Source organism: Haliotis cracherodii, unplaced genomic scaffold (genome assembly GCF_022045235.1).
Source record: "Haliotis cracherodii isolate W230 unplaced genomic scaffold, xgHalCrac1.p SCAF_3, whole genome shotgun sequence".
Taxonomy (NCBI): Eukaryota; Metazoa; Mollusca; class Gastropoda; order Lepetellida; family Haliotidae; genus Haliotis; species Haliotis cracherodii.
In genome coordinates, this window is record NW_027266286.1 from 22,547,741 (window position 1) to 22,564,448 (window position 16,708).

General features: G+C 42.1%; 1 protein-coding gene across 3 annotated transcripts; it reads right to left on the reverse strand.

Moving 5' to 3' along the window:
* Positions 1 to 3,084: 3,084 nt before the first annotated feature.
* Positions 3,085 to 9,101, reverse strand: LOC139474869 (uncharacterized). Of its 3 annotated transcripts, none has more exons than XM_071258054.1 (2): positions 8,902 to 9,101; positions 3,085 to 4,009 (listed from the first exon to the last, which is right to left on the reverse strand). In XM_071258054.1, the coding sequence occupies exon 2, from the start codon at positions 4,007 to 4,009 to the stop codon at positions 3,557 to 3,559; it is 453 nt and encodes a 150-aa protein (XP_071114155.1). In that variant the 5' UTR covers positions 8,902 to 9,101; the 3' UTR covers positions 3,085 to 3,556. The 3 variants fall into 3 exon arrangements, with proteins under 3 accessions (XP_071114155.1, XP_071114156.1, XP_071114157.1); XM_071258055.1 differs by lacking the exon at positions 8,902 to 9,101 and adding an exon at positions 6,965 to 7,071; XM_071258056.1 differs by lacking the exon at positions 8,902 to 9,101 and adding an exon at positions 6,961 to 7,026.
* Between the last annotated feature and the right edge of the window lie 7,607 nt (positions 9,102 to 16,708).

Below are 16,708 nucleotides of genomic sequence, written 5' to 3' on the forward strand. Positions count from 1 at the left end.
TTGCGCGTAGATTTCCCACTCGCCTCAGAGAGAGGTCTCTTGTTCATAGTATGCTGTGCATTGATTAATATTAAGGATAGTGTTACAACACATATGGCGTTACTTGTACTTCACATCTTCCCTTCGAGGCGCAACATGGCCCATTAGAATAATGATGACACACGATCGATGGTATGATTTTACTGACGTTTGTCCCATTTTGAATTTTTCACGGCCTTAACCGGTGACAAAGACATTTGACATGTTAACATGTACAGTGTGTATTGACGTCCACGTCCAAGTACAGAACCAGTACAGTTAAATCTGACATGCGGTAACAAGTCAGGATAGAACGCGGTAATACCTCTAGTGGAAGCGAACCGAGAAAGTTCATAATAGTTCTGCATTTCACGAGTGACTGTGTCTCTCGTAAGACTTTTTAATGAATAATAATAATAATAATAAAAATAATAATAGGCCATTTATATTTTGCATATTTCCATACCACTCAGGGGCATGCTTAAAGCTCTTTTATTCCCCGGTCACATGATCAGTTTGCACTCTACAATCATTCTCCACCACGCAAGCTGCCTGTTAGGCGCTAGAAAGTTAACAACCACATTACCATCTCATCCTACCGGGTACCCATTCACTGCTGGGTGAACAGAGGTACATTTCGGACAATGTCACTTGTCCAAGGAAACCCTACATGGGTTACATGTGCATCAGTGTGGGGCAGGAGTGAGTGAGTGAGTGAGTGAGTTGGGTTTAACGCCGCTTTTAACAGTATTCCAGTTATATCACGGCGTGTCAGCTTAATATGGGAGGAAAGCCCCAAGTGATGCAAGTCTCAGACGTTTACCACTTCGGTGAAACCCACGAGCACGGGTATGGTGCTGACAAACCTACAAACATAATTGGGGCGAACCGGGATTCGAACCCACAATCATAGGTTTCTGGCGTGCCCAAGGGACGCAACTCTGCACAGCGAATCGCGGCGCCTTAGACGACTGGGCCACCCATGCCCCCTGTCGGGCAGGACCGAAGACCTAGAAACTCTCAGCTACCATTCAAGGAGTTTCCGCGACCAACGTTGCTTAACATTACCTGATTTGTGACCTGTGCGCTGTGCATAGGACTACGTGCCATTCGAGTCTGACCCGTGAAGATCCGGGGTAGAATAGGTCTACAGCAACCCATGCTTGCTGTAAAAGGCGACTATGCTTCTCGTAAGAGGCAACTAACGGGATCGGGTGGTCAGGCTCGCTGACTTGGTTGAACCATGTCATCGTATCCCAATGGCGTGGATCGATGCTCATGATGTCAGTCACTTGATTGTCTGGTCCGGACTCGTTTATTTACAGACCGCCGTCATATAGCTGGTGAGGTGAGGTGAAATTGGGTTTAACGTCGCGTCCAAGATTATTGCACTTATATAGCGACGTGCATGCACGTGTGCGCGTGTGTACTAGTCCGGACTGATGCCGATTTATAGTGATAGCTCTCTGAGATACCATGCCGCAGTTTAACATGAATACCCCTCTCAGACACAGTATACTAACTCCGAGCCGACCAGTCCTTGTTTTAGCCCCTTAATGCCGAGCGCCAGACAGGGTAACAACAAGTACCATCTTTTAACGTCTTTTGGTATGACGCGGCCGGGGATCGAACCCCGGACCTTCCGCTCTCCGGGCGGACGCTCTACCACCAGACCACGGAGCGGTTCATATAGCTGGAATATTGCTGAGTGCGGCGTTAAACAAGAAATAAACAAACAAACAAATCTTTCGAGTCTGGGCCAGACAAGCGGTCAGTGTCTTCCTGGGTCTATTATTTTTTTTAGTCCAGGAGACACTCACTAACACATTGTGGTCTAATGCATGAACATACGAGCCCTTGGCCGACGTCATGTGGCATGCTCCACTTGGATTACGTAGACATCGCACATGCACAGAAGCCTTATGCCAAGAGTGAGTGAGTGAGTTGGGTTTAACGCCGCTTTTAACAGTATTCCAGTTATATCACGGCGTGTCAGCTTAATGTGGGAGGAAAGCCCCAAGTGATGCAGGTCTCAGACGTTTACCACTTTGGTGAAACCCACGAGCACGGGTATGGTGCTGGCAAACCTAGAAACATAATCGGGGCGAACCGGGATTCGAACCCACAATCACAGGTTTCTGGCGTGCCCAAGGGACTCAACTCTGCACAGCGAATCGCGGCGCCTTAGACGACTGGGCCACCCGTGCCCTCTTATGCCAAGAATGGATTTCACCGTTCGATTGAAGAAAACCAACCAATGAAACCTGGAACATTGTGTGTATATCTTACCAGAACAGAGCGAATGAGTGAGTATGGTTTTACGCCGCTTTTAGCAATATTCCAGCAACATCACGGCGGGGCACACCAGAAATGGGCTTCACACATTGTATATACCTATGTGGGGAATCGACCCAGGGTCTTCGGTGTGACGAGCGAACGCTCTAACCACTATGCTACCCCACCGCGCCTACCTGAATAGAAGTGTAGGTTATATGAAACATGCCATTAAAAACTGATAGATTTATTCAACAGACATTTTTTTTGCAGAGGTCTTGCAAAGTAACTTATTCGCGTCAATTCTCAATGCGTATGGGTTTTGGATGAAGGATGCATGCGAAATGGACGACAAACTCGGATATGCTGTTTGCGTGTTTGAGTCCCAAATGTGCCTTGATTATGATCCTTCAAGTTTCAAGTGGGGACCTCCCCTGCGTGATATGTCACAGCTGATACGCCGCGATATGACGAAAACAGCTTGAAAAGCAACGTAAACGCCATGTTTCTGACTCGGCCGAACACTAACATCCTTGTTAACCTCGAACTGATAATAATCGAAAAGTGAGTGATTGAGTATGGTTTTACGCCGCTTTTAGCAATATTCCAGCAATATCATGACGGGGGACACCAGAAATGGGCTTCACACATTGTACCCATGTCGGGAATCGAACCCGGATCTTTGGCGTGACGAGCGAACGCTTTAACCACTAGGTTACCCGACCGCCCCTCATCGAAAAAAAAATGAAGCATTTCTAAACGAATTATGTTTTATTTTTTTTAAAACCCATTATGCCATACATATATTAACCAGTCTCTTTTTTTAAACATTTTTCTTTTTTAATGAGGCATGTACGCTGTTCACAGATAATCTTCATCACATTTATATGTTTTCTCACTTTGAACAGTTTCATCTGTTATGACGATTAAAGATTCATACAAACGTCATCTTTGTCATTATCAGCACACCAAAGAAGTCATGGAACATTCAGATCATTAATATTCTCGTAAGAAGTAAAATTGTCGTTTTAAACATGTTCAAGACAAAATTTGATAAGATGCGCATGGGCATGGCGTCTGTGTAAAGATATACGAAGAAAATGACGATGACGTCATTTTGTTGGCACTCGCTAACCAGTGAATACGAACAGAATAACAACGACGCTGCAGCGACTCCATACAAGCACCAAATGGCAATCTTCGAATCCAAACTGTAGCACAAAAGAGAATATTCACAGCACTTTCGACAACGTTCATTTCCGTCTCATGTCACCACACAACTCCCGTTGGTTATAATAAGCTTGTTACTTTTCATGTATCTGATCAACTGTTTATGGTTCATGTATATCCCTTGCGCTTCGGGGATATCGTAACCCTTCTGACCCACTGACAAGGTTTCGAACACCGTGTACAGCGGCCACACGGGCATCTGTCGGCGCCACACGTCGTCTCGCCACCATTTTGTCCACCATGCTTTCATGGCGTCCTCTTCAAGTTTGCCGGGTTTGATGAAGTAGGTTTTCTCTGGTCGTCTCTGTTCCCGTTTCAGATCCTCGCGAAATGTCTGTCTCATGATGTCGTCGTGTCTGGAGTCGTCGTTGTTCCTGAAGGCCCAGCTGATGTAGGTGCCGTCGGAAAGTTCAAGGCTGGCGTGAGCCTTGGTCTTGACGCCATCTTGGAACGTGGTCGGGAGCCAGACGTTGACCTTGACGGACATCTGGAATTAAGAAACATTGTTTGAGACCTGTGTGTGAGTGAATGTTAACGTACCTGACAGCACTATTTCAGCGACATCACTAGTGAGTGTGTGAGTGAGTTTTGTTTAACGCCGCTTTTAACAGTATTCCAGTTATATCAAGGTGTGTCAGCGTGTGGGAGGAAAGCCCTAAGTGACGCAGGTCTCAGACGTTTACCACTTCGGTGAAACCCACGAGCACGGGCATGGTGCTGACAATCCTAGAAACATAATCGGGGCGAACCGGGATTCGAACCAATAATCATAGGTTCCTGGCGTGCCCAAGGGACTCAACTCTGCACAGCGATTCGTGGCGCCTTAGACGACTGGGCCCCCCGTGTGCCCCGCGACATCACTAAACAATAGAATATTGGATTATCAGACTAGGGGTTGATAGTATGAACACCGATCCACGGCGTAGAGGTGAGATGGTACACATTTGGAACACAAACTGTAACAACCATATCATCATCAACTGGATCAGAAGACAAGACTTTGACACTAACAATCTCTCTTGCTCTGGAATCCTGACAAGGGTTTAAGGTGGGACGAGTTGACGAGTTTGGTTTAAGGCCGATTTTAACACTATTCCAATTATATCACGGCATGGGAGGAAAACCCGAAGTGATGCAGTCTCAGACGGCTACCACTTTGATGAAACCCACGAGCACAGGTATGTTGCTGACAAGCATGATCGTGGCGAACCTGGATTCGAACCCACAATCATAGGTCTCTTGCATGCCCAAGGGACGCAACTCTACGTAGCGAATTGCGACGCCTCGGACGACTGGATCGCCCGTGCCCCTGTATCAACAGCAAAATGATGCTGAAAACAACTAAGTTAATCCCCCACAGGCTTCTCTAATCATCAGTATGGACACAAACAACGTGAAACAAAACCTGGTATCTTCCTTGGATATCTGGCTGTAGAGAGCCCCACTATACACTGAAAACTGGTGTTACAGATACAGTAAACTACGGTTATAACGAACTGAAAGGGACAACTAATTTTAGTTCGTTATAACCGTAGTTCGTTATAAGCACCTATAGAGCATAACTACAGCAAGTCGTCGGGACCAAAAAAGTAAGTTCGTTATATCCGTCAGTTCGTTATAAGCGCGTTCGTTATAAGCGTGTTCGTTATAAGCGTGTTCGTTATAACCGTAATTTACTGCACATAGTTACATATAAAAGTCGTTCGATGGACCTCCTGGATGAACTGAGGTCGATGTGTTGTAAAAACAAATAAAATGATTTCTTTCACCGATACAGAAGAAATATATATATGTTTTAAAGCAGATTGAAAAATATCTTGTCTCTTACGACGGCCTAAGTCTATTTATGAATGTGAATAGGTCGGTGCCGTAATCCCTGCATTCTAGAGGATGGTCCCAGCGTGTGGCGTGATTCGTTGTTTTGTCACTGCCATGATCGTTGCTCGTTGCGGCGTTTAAACAACATTCACTCACACTACTGGAGGGATGACTCGGTCGTCAAAAGCGCCGCCTTTCGCCTGGCAAAGTTGCGTCCCTTTGTCTACACGAACCTCTTGATAGTGTGTTGGTATCCCAGATTTGACCCGATTGTGTTTCTAGGTTTGTCAACACTGTACGCACGCTCGTGGAATTCAGCAGAGGTAAAGGTCTAACCCCTGCATTACTTCGGGTTTTTATGACATATCAAGCTTACACGTCGTGATATATCTGGAATACTGGACAAAGTGGCCTAAAGCCCAACTCATTCACTCACGTGACTTGCATAAGTCAAAATGGACAGTTCTCGTATGTCAATAAGATGTCACATGAGTGAGTGACTTGGATTAAAGGGTTTAAGGTGGTGAGGTGAAATGGGGTTTAACGTCAACCACGATTATTGCACTTATACAGCGACGTGGTGCATGTACGTGTGTGTGTTTGTGTGGCTGCTTGTACTAGTCCGGACTGATGCCGATTTATAGTGCTAGCCCACTGTGATACCATGCCGCAGTTAAACATGAATACCCCACTCAGACACAGTATACTGACCTTGTTTTAGCCCCTTAATGCCGATCGCCAGACAGGGTAACAACAAGTACCATTTTTTAACGTCTTTTGGTATGACGCGGCCGGGGATCGAACCGGACGGACGCTCTACCACTAGACCACGGAGGCGGTCTTAAAGGATTTAATGTCGCGTTCAAGACCATTGCACTTATATAGCGACGTGCATGCGCGTGCGTGCGTGCGTGCGTGCGTGCACGTGTACTATCCAGAACTACAGCCGGTTTTATAGTGTTAGCCCACTGAGATACCATGCCCCAGTTTTACAAAAATATCCCTCACACACTGACCCCGTGCAGACCAGTCCTTGATTTAGCCATTAATCCCCAGCGCCATGCAGGCAGGGTAACAATAATAAGTACCATATTTTAACGTCTTTTGGTATGAAGCGGCCGGGAATCGAACCCCGAACCTTTCGCTCTCAGGGCAGATACTCTACCACTAAACCTTAGAGGCGGTCACCACGGCGAGGAAAGACGTGACTCGGACCGTAAATGTTCAAAATATTGTGAAACCCATGAACACGAGCATACTGTGGCAACCAAGTACAGTAAACTACGTTTATAACGAACACGCTTATAACGAACTGACGGATATAACGAACCTGCTTTTTTGTCCCGACTATTAACTGTCGTTATGCAGTATATATGCTTATAACGAACTACGGTTATAACGAACTATAATTAGTGGTCCCTTTGAGTTCGTTATAACCGTAGTTTAATGTACCACAATTGGGACGAATGTGGTATTCGAACCCACGAATTCTTAGACCGCTGAGCACTCCGGGCCCACAATGAGCTGCAACACGCTGAGTGTTATAAATACAAGATATAACTACACTATATTCACGATTGTGTAAAATAAATAACAATTATGAGAAAAAAGGCTTAATACAAACTGTAAATCGCCAACAAGAAACAAATGGCCGCGGCAAGTATCCACCATCACAGCCTTCACGTACACGCGGTATTACAGGGCAATCAGGCACGGTGGTGAGCGTTTTCGAGAATGAAGGTATTGCACGGGATTCGTAAACTCAGTTGACCTTGATGTTCTCAGATAAAGGCATGGCTTGGTGCCTGATTAATCCAATCAGGTTGCTTATCTGTGAGCTGCATACCACCGCCACATCAATACGCATGCGCTGCATGTGTGTCGTGTCAAAGTGACCTCCACATTCAGATCAGGGCGTGTGAACACTAACTTTAACGCAGGTGTCCTGTCAAGGGACTAACAAAACTAATAATACTTGTGTAATAATAATAATGTTTATGACGATGGTGATGACAGTAACGATAATGCTATAATTGAAGGTAACGTGATAATTGTTTTGTTATATAACGCCGCACTCAGCAATGGCGGCGGTCTGCAAACAATCGAGAATGGACCAGACCATTCAGTGATTGACCAGATGAGCACCGATCTACGCAATTGGGAATGTGGTAATTATTAATGATGATGATAATGTCATAAGTAGTAGTAGTAGTAGTAGCAGTAGTAGTAGTAGTAGTAGAAGTAGTAGAAGTAGTAGTAGTAGTAGAAGTAGTAGTAGTAGTAGTAGTAGAAGTAGTAGTAGTAGTAGTAGTAGAAGTAGTAGTAGTAGTAGTAGTAGTAGTAGTAGAAGTAGTAGTAGTAGTAGTAGTAGTAGTAGAAGTAGTAGTAGTAGTAGTAGTAGTAGAAGTAGTAGTGATGATGATCATGACTACGATACCACCAACAACAACAATAATCATCATCATCATATTGTAATATGCGATTTAAAAGGCGAAAGCTTCAAAATACAGAGTGAATTGCAAATGATATCAATCATACAAAGGATCAAACGGTTAGTGTACATTCAAACTGATCCCGTGTTCTGTTCTGCAATATTGTATTTCATGTATCGGATCGAAAAAATGTATATTGAATTTGAGTTTTACTTCATATTAACATTCAACACTGCAATATGAAAATGCAACGTTTTTTCATTTTTGTCCTAGATGCCAAATTTCCAAATAATATACGAAATCCTATTAAATAATATGAGAACGTGAGCGTGTTGATTTGGTCAACTGCTAGAACGTCGTGCTTGTTATAATTATGTATTCTAAGGAAAACGATACGGACCCTGTTGACTTAAGTGGAGTGTAAAAAGTGACAGTCATATACAAAGACTTTCATGCGACATGAACTGCAACCGATGTTGTAGTAAAAAACACAAGTGTATACACGAAGGCGTGACGTCAAAAAGATGTCTCACATTACAAAGTAAACACTCACCTATTTACGTTTTCTTTCATGTATATTTATACATGACAACAGCGTACACAATAATCTTTGTGAATGTCGATTCGTGCGAATTCCATAACAGCCCTCACAATCCCAAAAGCCCTCAAAATACACTGCAAGCCATATTCATATAATTACATACGTCACATGCCAAGTCTTAAATTTAGTATTTCATATTGCATGGAAATATTTTTGTTCGAGCCTAGTCAAAAGCTATTGATAGACAGCTTAATAGATATGTTGTTTCATTGAACAAGAGACACACAGTCTATGGATGAACCGAAACGAGATCGGACCAAAAATGAATTTGAAACATTCATGAAGCAAACGAGCCACGTTAGAAGGCTCAAGTTTATTACGTTGGTATTGATTATCAAACACGCCAGTAACGTCTGTAGAAAAAGACACCCCACCCTGAATCGTTTGTGACACTTTACACAAACGTCAATAAACTGATTTACAAGCTGTTATCGCTGCAAGAACCCATACAATATTCAACGGTATATTTTCCAAGCATGGTGCCAATTTAATGGCACAATGATGAACTCTTGAACACAGGTAACTCACCTTTGCAGTTCCGTGACTCGAGGTATAAGTAGGTCAGATCAGGTAGCCACACAATATAGCGTCATTTCATATTATATAGGTGCTGGGCATATATAAACACAGGCCACGCTTTTTAAATACGCGTAGTGTATCGCATGCCTACATTCCTCTGCACAATAGATCGACTGCGGCGAGAGCAAGTACTTTCTGTGAAGAGTGAGCGAGACACGCTCGCTGAACTGTGACTTGCGGAGATTAGACTGAAAAGTATGTACTGAATATAGTTCACTTTTGTTATAGAGAAGGATATATGCACTCGTCACTTGCTCCCAATCTAGAAACACGTCGCTATATGGCTGAGATAATGCCGATGCGACGTTAAATTTTAACTCACTCTAGAAACACGTTCTGTACTGTAAAACCCCGTTAATCCGGACTGTGTCGGTCCGAATGACATTGTCGGGAATATTAATGTCCGGATTAACGAATCATTGTTACGGCAAAGTCATTTGAACGTAGTTAGAACAGTTACCAGCATCGTCCGAGATGACCGGATTCACAGGGTCTTGACTAACAAGGTTTCAGTGTACGCATAGTTTGCTATTTGTCATACCTGATAGGAATAATAAGCATACAGTAAGTACGATAACTAGATAGTCCGACCCCGTGAATCCAGAAACCTGTCTTACTGATCATTGCAGTACACGTATAGCGAAAGGGACATTCATAATTAGCCTACATACATGTATAGCTGAGGGACATTCCTAATGTGTATGTGTACATGTATAGCTGAGGGACATTCCTAATGTGTATGTATATATGTATAGCTGAGGGACATTCCTAATGTGTATGTATACATGTATAGCTAAAGGGACATTCCTAATTAGTCCAAATGCATATGTAGCTTAAAGGACATTTCTACTTACTTCATATACATGTGAAGCTAAAGTGGCTTTCCTTGTGTATCCATAAACATGTATAGCTGACGGGACAGTCCTACTTAGTTCATATACATGTATAGCTAGAGGGACATTCCTACTTGGTCCATAAACATGTATAGCTAAAGGGACATCCCTTCTTAGTTCTTATACGTTAAACTTAAACTTTAACTCACTCATGTACATGTATACTAGCTAAAGGGACATTCCAAATTAATCTATATATCTATATCTGAAGGGACATTCCTAAATAGTCTGTTTACATGTATAGCTAAAGGGACATTCCAAATTAATCTATATATATATATATATATCTGAAGGGACATTCCTAATGTGTATGTATACATGTATAGCTAAGGGACATTCCTAATGTGTATGTATACATGTATAGCTAAGGGACATTCCTAATGTGTATGTATACATGTATAGCTAAGGGACATTCCTAAAGTGTATGTATACATGTATAGCTAAGGGACATTCCTAATGTGTATGTATACATATATAGCTAAGGGATATTCCTAATGTGTATGTATACATGTATAGCTAAAGGGACATTCCTAATTAGTCCAAATGCATATATAGCTAAAGGGACATTTCTACTTACTTCATATACATGTGTAGCTAAAGTGGCTTTCCTTGTGTGTCCATATACATATATAGCTGACGGGACAGTCCTACTTAGTTCATATACATGTATAGCTAGAGGGACATTCCTACTTGGTCCATAAACATGTATAGCTAAAGGGACATCCCTTCTTAGTTCTTATACGTTAAACTTAAACTTTAACTCACTCATATACATGTATAGCTAAAGGGACATTCCAAATTAATCTATATATCTATATCTGAAGGGACATTCCTAAATAGTCTGTTTACATGTATAGCTAAAGGGACATTCCAAATTAATCTATATATATATATATATATATATATATATATATATATATATATATATATATATATATATATCTGAAGGGACATTCCTAATGTGTATGTATACATGTATAGCTAAAGGACATTGCTAATGTGTATGTATACATGTATAGCTAAGGGACATTCCTAATGTGTATGTATACATGTATAGCTAAGGGATAATCCTAATGTGTATGTATACATGTATAGCTAAGGGATAATCCTAATGTGTATGTATACATGTATAGCTAAAGGGACATTCCAAATTAATCTATATATCTATATCTGAAGGGACATTCCTAAATAGTCTGTTTACATGTATAGCTAAAGGGACATTCCGAATTAATCTCTCTCTCTCTCTCTATATATATATATCTATCTGAAGGGACATTCCTAATGTGTATGTATACATGTATAGCTAAGGGACATTCCTAATGTGTATGTATATATGTATAGCTAAGGGACATTCCTAATGTGTATGTATACATGTATAGCTAAGGGATAATCCTAATGTGTATGTATACATGTATAGCTAAAGGGACATTCCTAATGTGTATGTATACATGTATAGCTAAGGGATAATCCTAATGTGTATGTATACATGTATAGCTAAGGGATAATCCTAATGTGTATGTATACATGTATAGCTAAAGGGACATTCCAAATTAATCTATATATCTATATCTGAAGGGACATTCCTAAATAGTCTGTTTACATGTATAGCTAAAGGGACATTCCGAATTAATCTCTCTCTCTCTCTATATATATATATATCTATCTGAAGGGACATTCCTAATGTGTATGTACACATGTATAGCTAAGGGACATTCCTAATGTGTATGTATACATGTATAGCTAAGGGATAATCCTAATGTGTATGTATACATGTATAGCTAAAGGGACATTCCTAATGTGTATTTATACATGTATAGCTAAGGGATAATCCTAATGTGTATGTATACATGTATAGCTTAGGGATAATCCTAATGTGTATGTATACATGTATAGCTAAAGGGACATTCCAAATTAATCTATATATCTATATCTGAAGGGACATTCCTAAATAGTATGTTTACATGTATAGCTAAAGGAAAATTCCGAAATAATCTATATATATATCTGAAAGGACATTCCTAAATAGTCTGTTTACATGTATAGCTAAAGGGACATTCTGGATCACTGTGTACAGTGAAGGAATGACTATCAGTCAGCCTTTTATTCAGTTTACGATGAGACCAAAGCCTAAAGTACATAGTCTGGGGTGTGTTACAAATCCATACACTCTCTTAGTTTCATACCATGATAAATGACCCGTGAAGATCCGGAGTAGAACAGGTCTTCAGCGACCGTCAGTTTTAAGAGGAGAGTAACGGGATCGGGTGGTCAGGCTCGCTGACTTGGTTGATGCATGTCATCGTATCCCAATTGCGTGGATCGATGCTCTTGATATTAATCACTGGATTGTCTGACCCAGACTCGAATATTTACAGACCGCCGTCATATAGCTGGAATATTGCTGCGGCGTTAAACAACAAAAAAAGAAAAAGAAAAAGAACAACAACAAAAAGACAAAAAAACACAAAAAACAACATGTTTGAATGAACACAGATAAATCTGTACAATCACGTGACTTAAATTTACAGAATGTGTTAACATTTGGATTGTAGTAGAATAGTTATTTAGATGTTTTACTCTTAAATCTCTTTAATACACATGAACGGTGTTGTTCAACTTCAATTCAACCATTAGCACAACAAATGACTTGACCCGGCCCGTTTCTCTGTCGTAAATTAGGGAGCATTCATTTTATGATTCTTTATGGGGATGTTTTAATTGTTGTTTTAAAGGATCCTGCGTGTATTAGGGGCCCGGTCCTTAGTTCCCTATCGTAAGTTAATGACTATACATTTCATTAATTAGGGATCGTTCGTCCTTTGTTTTTACTTGACCCGGCATGTATTAGAACTAGACGCAGATTTTATTCTTTCAATTTGTTTTGAGCCAGGCGTCCGTTGCAGGGAGTACGGTACATGACGTGTTGTAGGGGCGGTGGGGTAGTCTAGTGGTTAAAGCGTTCGCTCGTCACGCCGAACACCCTGGTTCTATTCCCCACATGGGTACAATGTGTGACGGCCATTAATGGTGTCCCCAGCCGTTAAATGATCTTATATTGCTGGAATATTTCTTAAAGCGGCGTAAAACCCATCTCACTCTCAACAGTCTTGATTTGTCGCTCCTGTGCAGCCACCAACCCCTAAGGTATGGAGACCACGTGTATTCAATCAACTTGAGTGAGTGAGTGAGTGAGTTGGGTTTAACGCCCCCCAAGTGATGCAGGTCTCAGACGTTTACCACTTCGGTGAAACCCACGAGCACGGGTATGGTGCTGACAAACCTAGAAACATAATCGGGGTTAACCGGGATTCGAACCCACGATCATAGGTTTCTGGCGTGCCCAAGGGACGCAACTCTGCACAGCGAATTGCGGCGCCTTAGACGACTGGGCCACCCGTGCCCCCCGATCAACTTGACCTGCACGAGCATGACTTGTCGACTGTTGAACCAAGGTATTCTCCAAGCCTGAGGACCGCCTCCCTGGTCTTGTGCTAGAGCGTCCCTCCGGAGAGAGAAAGTTCGGGGTTCGATCTCCGCCCGAATCATTCCAAAAGACGTTATTAAAGATGGTATTTGTTGTTACCTTGGCTGGCGCTCGGCATTATGGTGTAAAAACAAGGACTGGTCGGCTCGGAGTCAGTATACTGTGTCTGAGTGGGAGATTCAAGTTAAACTGCGGCATGGTATCTCAGTGGGCTAGCACTATAAAATCGGCATTAGTCCGGACTAATACAAGCAGATACGCACACAAACACACAGTACACACACACGCGCGCACACACGTGCAAGCACGTCGCTTTAAAGTATAATAATATTAGACGCGACGTTAAACCTCATTTCACCTCAAATCACCAAGATTGTTTTCGTTTGCTTGTAACTAGCTAGATCAAGATGACACTTTCCTTATCTTCGAATTCCAGCTGAATTGTTATCGGCCTTTCTTGAAAGCCACACGTTTTGAGTATGCAGTATAATCGGAAAACACTCGGCGAAGTGTACAGCTGGCAGAGAGAGACATCGCGTGAAACTGGAAACGATAATGGTTTTCAAGCACACTCGATTATCCAGTGTTAACCATATGATGATACAAGATTGAGTGAATGAGTTGGGTTTAACGCCGCTTTTAACAGTATTCCAGTTATATCACGGCGTGTCAGCTTAATGTGGGAGGAAAGCCCGAAGTGATGCAGGTCTCAGACGTTTACCACTTCGGTGAAACCCACGAGCACGGGTATGGTGCTGACAAACCTAGAAACATTATCGGGGCGAACCGGGATTCGAACCCACAATCATAGGTTTCTGGCGTGCCCAAGGGACGCAACTCTGCACAGCGAATTGCGGAGCCTTAGACGACTGGGCCACCCGTGCCCCCGATACAAGAATGAAGAAATGCGCTGTTTAATCGCAAATGGGTATTAAATACCATCTCACGCATATTTGGAAAGTGAGTGAATGTTGTTTTCAGTTGCTGTCGGTAGTATTATTAGTTTTTATGATAACAGTTTATCGTCGCTCGGCTGAGACAGGAGATATATTTCACTGATAGATAAGAATATGTCACTGCCAATAGTATATAAAGAAAGAATATATTTAATGTTGGTCGTCAAATACGCTGTTTAGCTCCTCGGGTGATTTCTCACGAGTGACGAGTTAAAATAACAATTTTGACATCATGAAATTAAATATCTTCTCTTATATCCCGTCGACCCCGAGGTAGTGAAGTCGACATGACTAGACAAACCAGGGATTGATAGCGTGAGCAATTAACCACGTCGAGGTACGATTGTCACAATCACATAAGTAACATTTTAGATGGCCCTTTGAATAAAATAAGATTTGTTTGTTTGTTTATTTGTTGTTTAACGCCGCAGTATTCCAGCTATATGACGGTTGTCTGTAAATAATCGAGTGTGAACCAGACAATCCAGTGATTGACATCATGAGCATCGATCCACGCAATTGAGATACGATGACATGCATCAACTAAGTCAGCAAGCCTGACCACCCTATCTCATTAGTCGCGACAAGCATAGTCGCCATTTACAGCAAGCATTGGTTGCTGAAGACCTATTTTACCCCGATCTTCATGGGTACTGCTTATCATGTAAAAAAACCCACAAAATCAGATTGCATTATACAATTGTCATGAACAGAACAAGCCTAATTAACAACCAAAATGAATGTAATCATAAACAGGTTGATAGCAATACTTCCTGGTCAGCCAGGCAACAGCTCAAAATAAATATTGTGATACCTGTCAATTTTAAGAAGAGATTTAAGTATAGCGATCTATATCGATATATGATGTAGGCATATTAATACCCCTTTAATATTAATGTATATATACGCAGAGCAGATTACAAAAACACTTTAAGAAATACATGATGACACCTATTTTTGCCACACACTGTACGGCCACAGATCACGTTAGTCGCCTCTTACGACAAGCATAGTCGCCTTTTACAGCAAGCATGGGCTGCTGAAGGCCTATTCTACCCAGGATCTTCACCTAAGTGGTAGGGAAATTAACCATCCACCAGTATGTGAACTCTGGTGAATACGAACATGTGTAAATTTTCCTGCTTGAAAATGAATAAGTGACCTTGTATAATAGCAATCAACAATATACCGCAGCTGTATAAACAGCAAGTCGGAAACCAGAAATCCAATGGTGGGTAATTAGAGCAACGAGACACGTAGTCAGGGCATACAATGGCGGACAAGCTGACTACTCGATCCTCATTGAGGCTGCCAACTCCCTCCTGTGCGGAATTCGGGGGTCTATTTAGAGGAAATTCGGGACTCAGCAGTTTGGAAATCGGGACGCAAAATCAAAAATCGTATCTGGTTAACAGATTCAACAAAAATGGCGTATGTAAACATTTCCTGCGTGCTTGGGTGCGTGCGTGCGTGCGTATGTATATTTGTGTTTTGACATTCAGTAATATAAGATTTGTGTCAAGTGGTTTTCGGGATTCAGGTATGAACAAATGAGACTAAGATAGAAAAATTAGATGGTGAACGGGATTCAGGATTAAGGGGAGAGGGTGGGATGGCACCATCTTTTAATTGTGGGCTTTTACCACAAGCAGTGGGTACTGGGGATCTTATCTGACTCGGAATTGCCACCTTAAAAAAAGTACTTTAGAAGTTTAAAGATACAAGATCAAGCTCTTATCTTTTCTTGGATAACGAGTCAGGCATAGTTTAGTCGTGAGTGAGTGAGTGAGGTGAAGTGAGGTGAAATGGGGTTTAACGTCGCGTCCAAGATTATTGCACTTTTATAGCGGCGTGCATGTACGTGTGTGTGTGTGTGTGTGGCTGCTTGTACTAGTCCGGACTGAAGCCGATTTATAGTGCTAACTCACTGAGATACCATGCCGCAGTTTAACATGAATACCCCACTCAGACACAGTATACTGACTCCGAGCCAACCAGTCCTTGTTTTAGCCTCTTAATGCCGGACGCCAGACAGGGTAACAACAAGTACCATTTTTAACGTCTTTTGGTATGACGCGGTCGGGGATCGAACCCATGACCTTCCGCTCTCCGGGCAGACGCTCTATCACTAGACCAAGGAGGCGGTCACGAGTGAGTGAGTGAGTGAGTGAGTGAGTGAGTGAGTGAGTGAGTGAGCAAGAGTATTTTTACACCACTTATATTCCAGCAATATCACAGCTGGGGACACCAGAAATGGTCTAGACACATTGTACCCATTTTTGGAATGGAACCCGGGTCTTTGTGACGAGCGAATGCTTTAACCACTAGGCTGCCCCATCACCCCTGAGGTAATAATATGATGACTGTTGCTTTTAATCATATATGAAAATGATGAACATCACACCAGAAAAGCATTGTGACAG

Excerpts from the sequence above, each read along its gene's own strand:
- LOC139474869 (XM_071258056.1), bottom strand. The coding sequence starts at position 7,011 with ATGGTGGATACTTGCCGCGGCCATTTGTTTCTTGTTGGCGATTTACAG. Across the intron at positions 4,010-6,960 it reads TTGTTGGCGATTTACAGTTT|ATGTCCGTCAAGGTCAACGT; the intron begins GTATTAAGCCTT and ends TCTTAATTCCAG.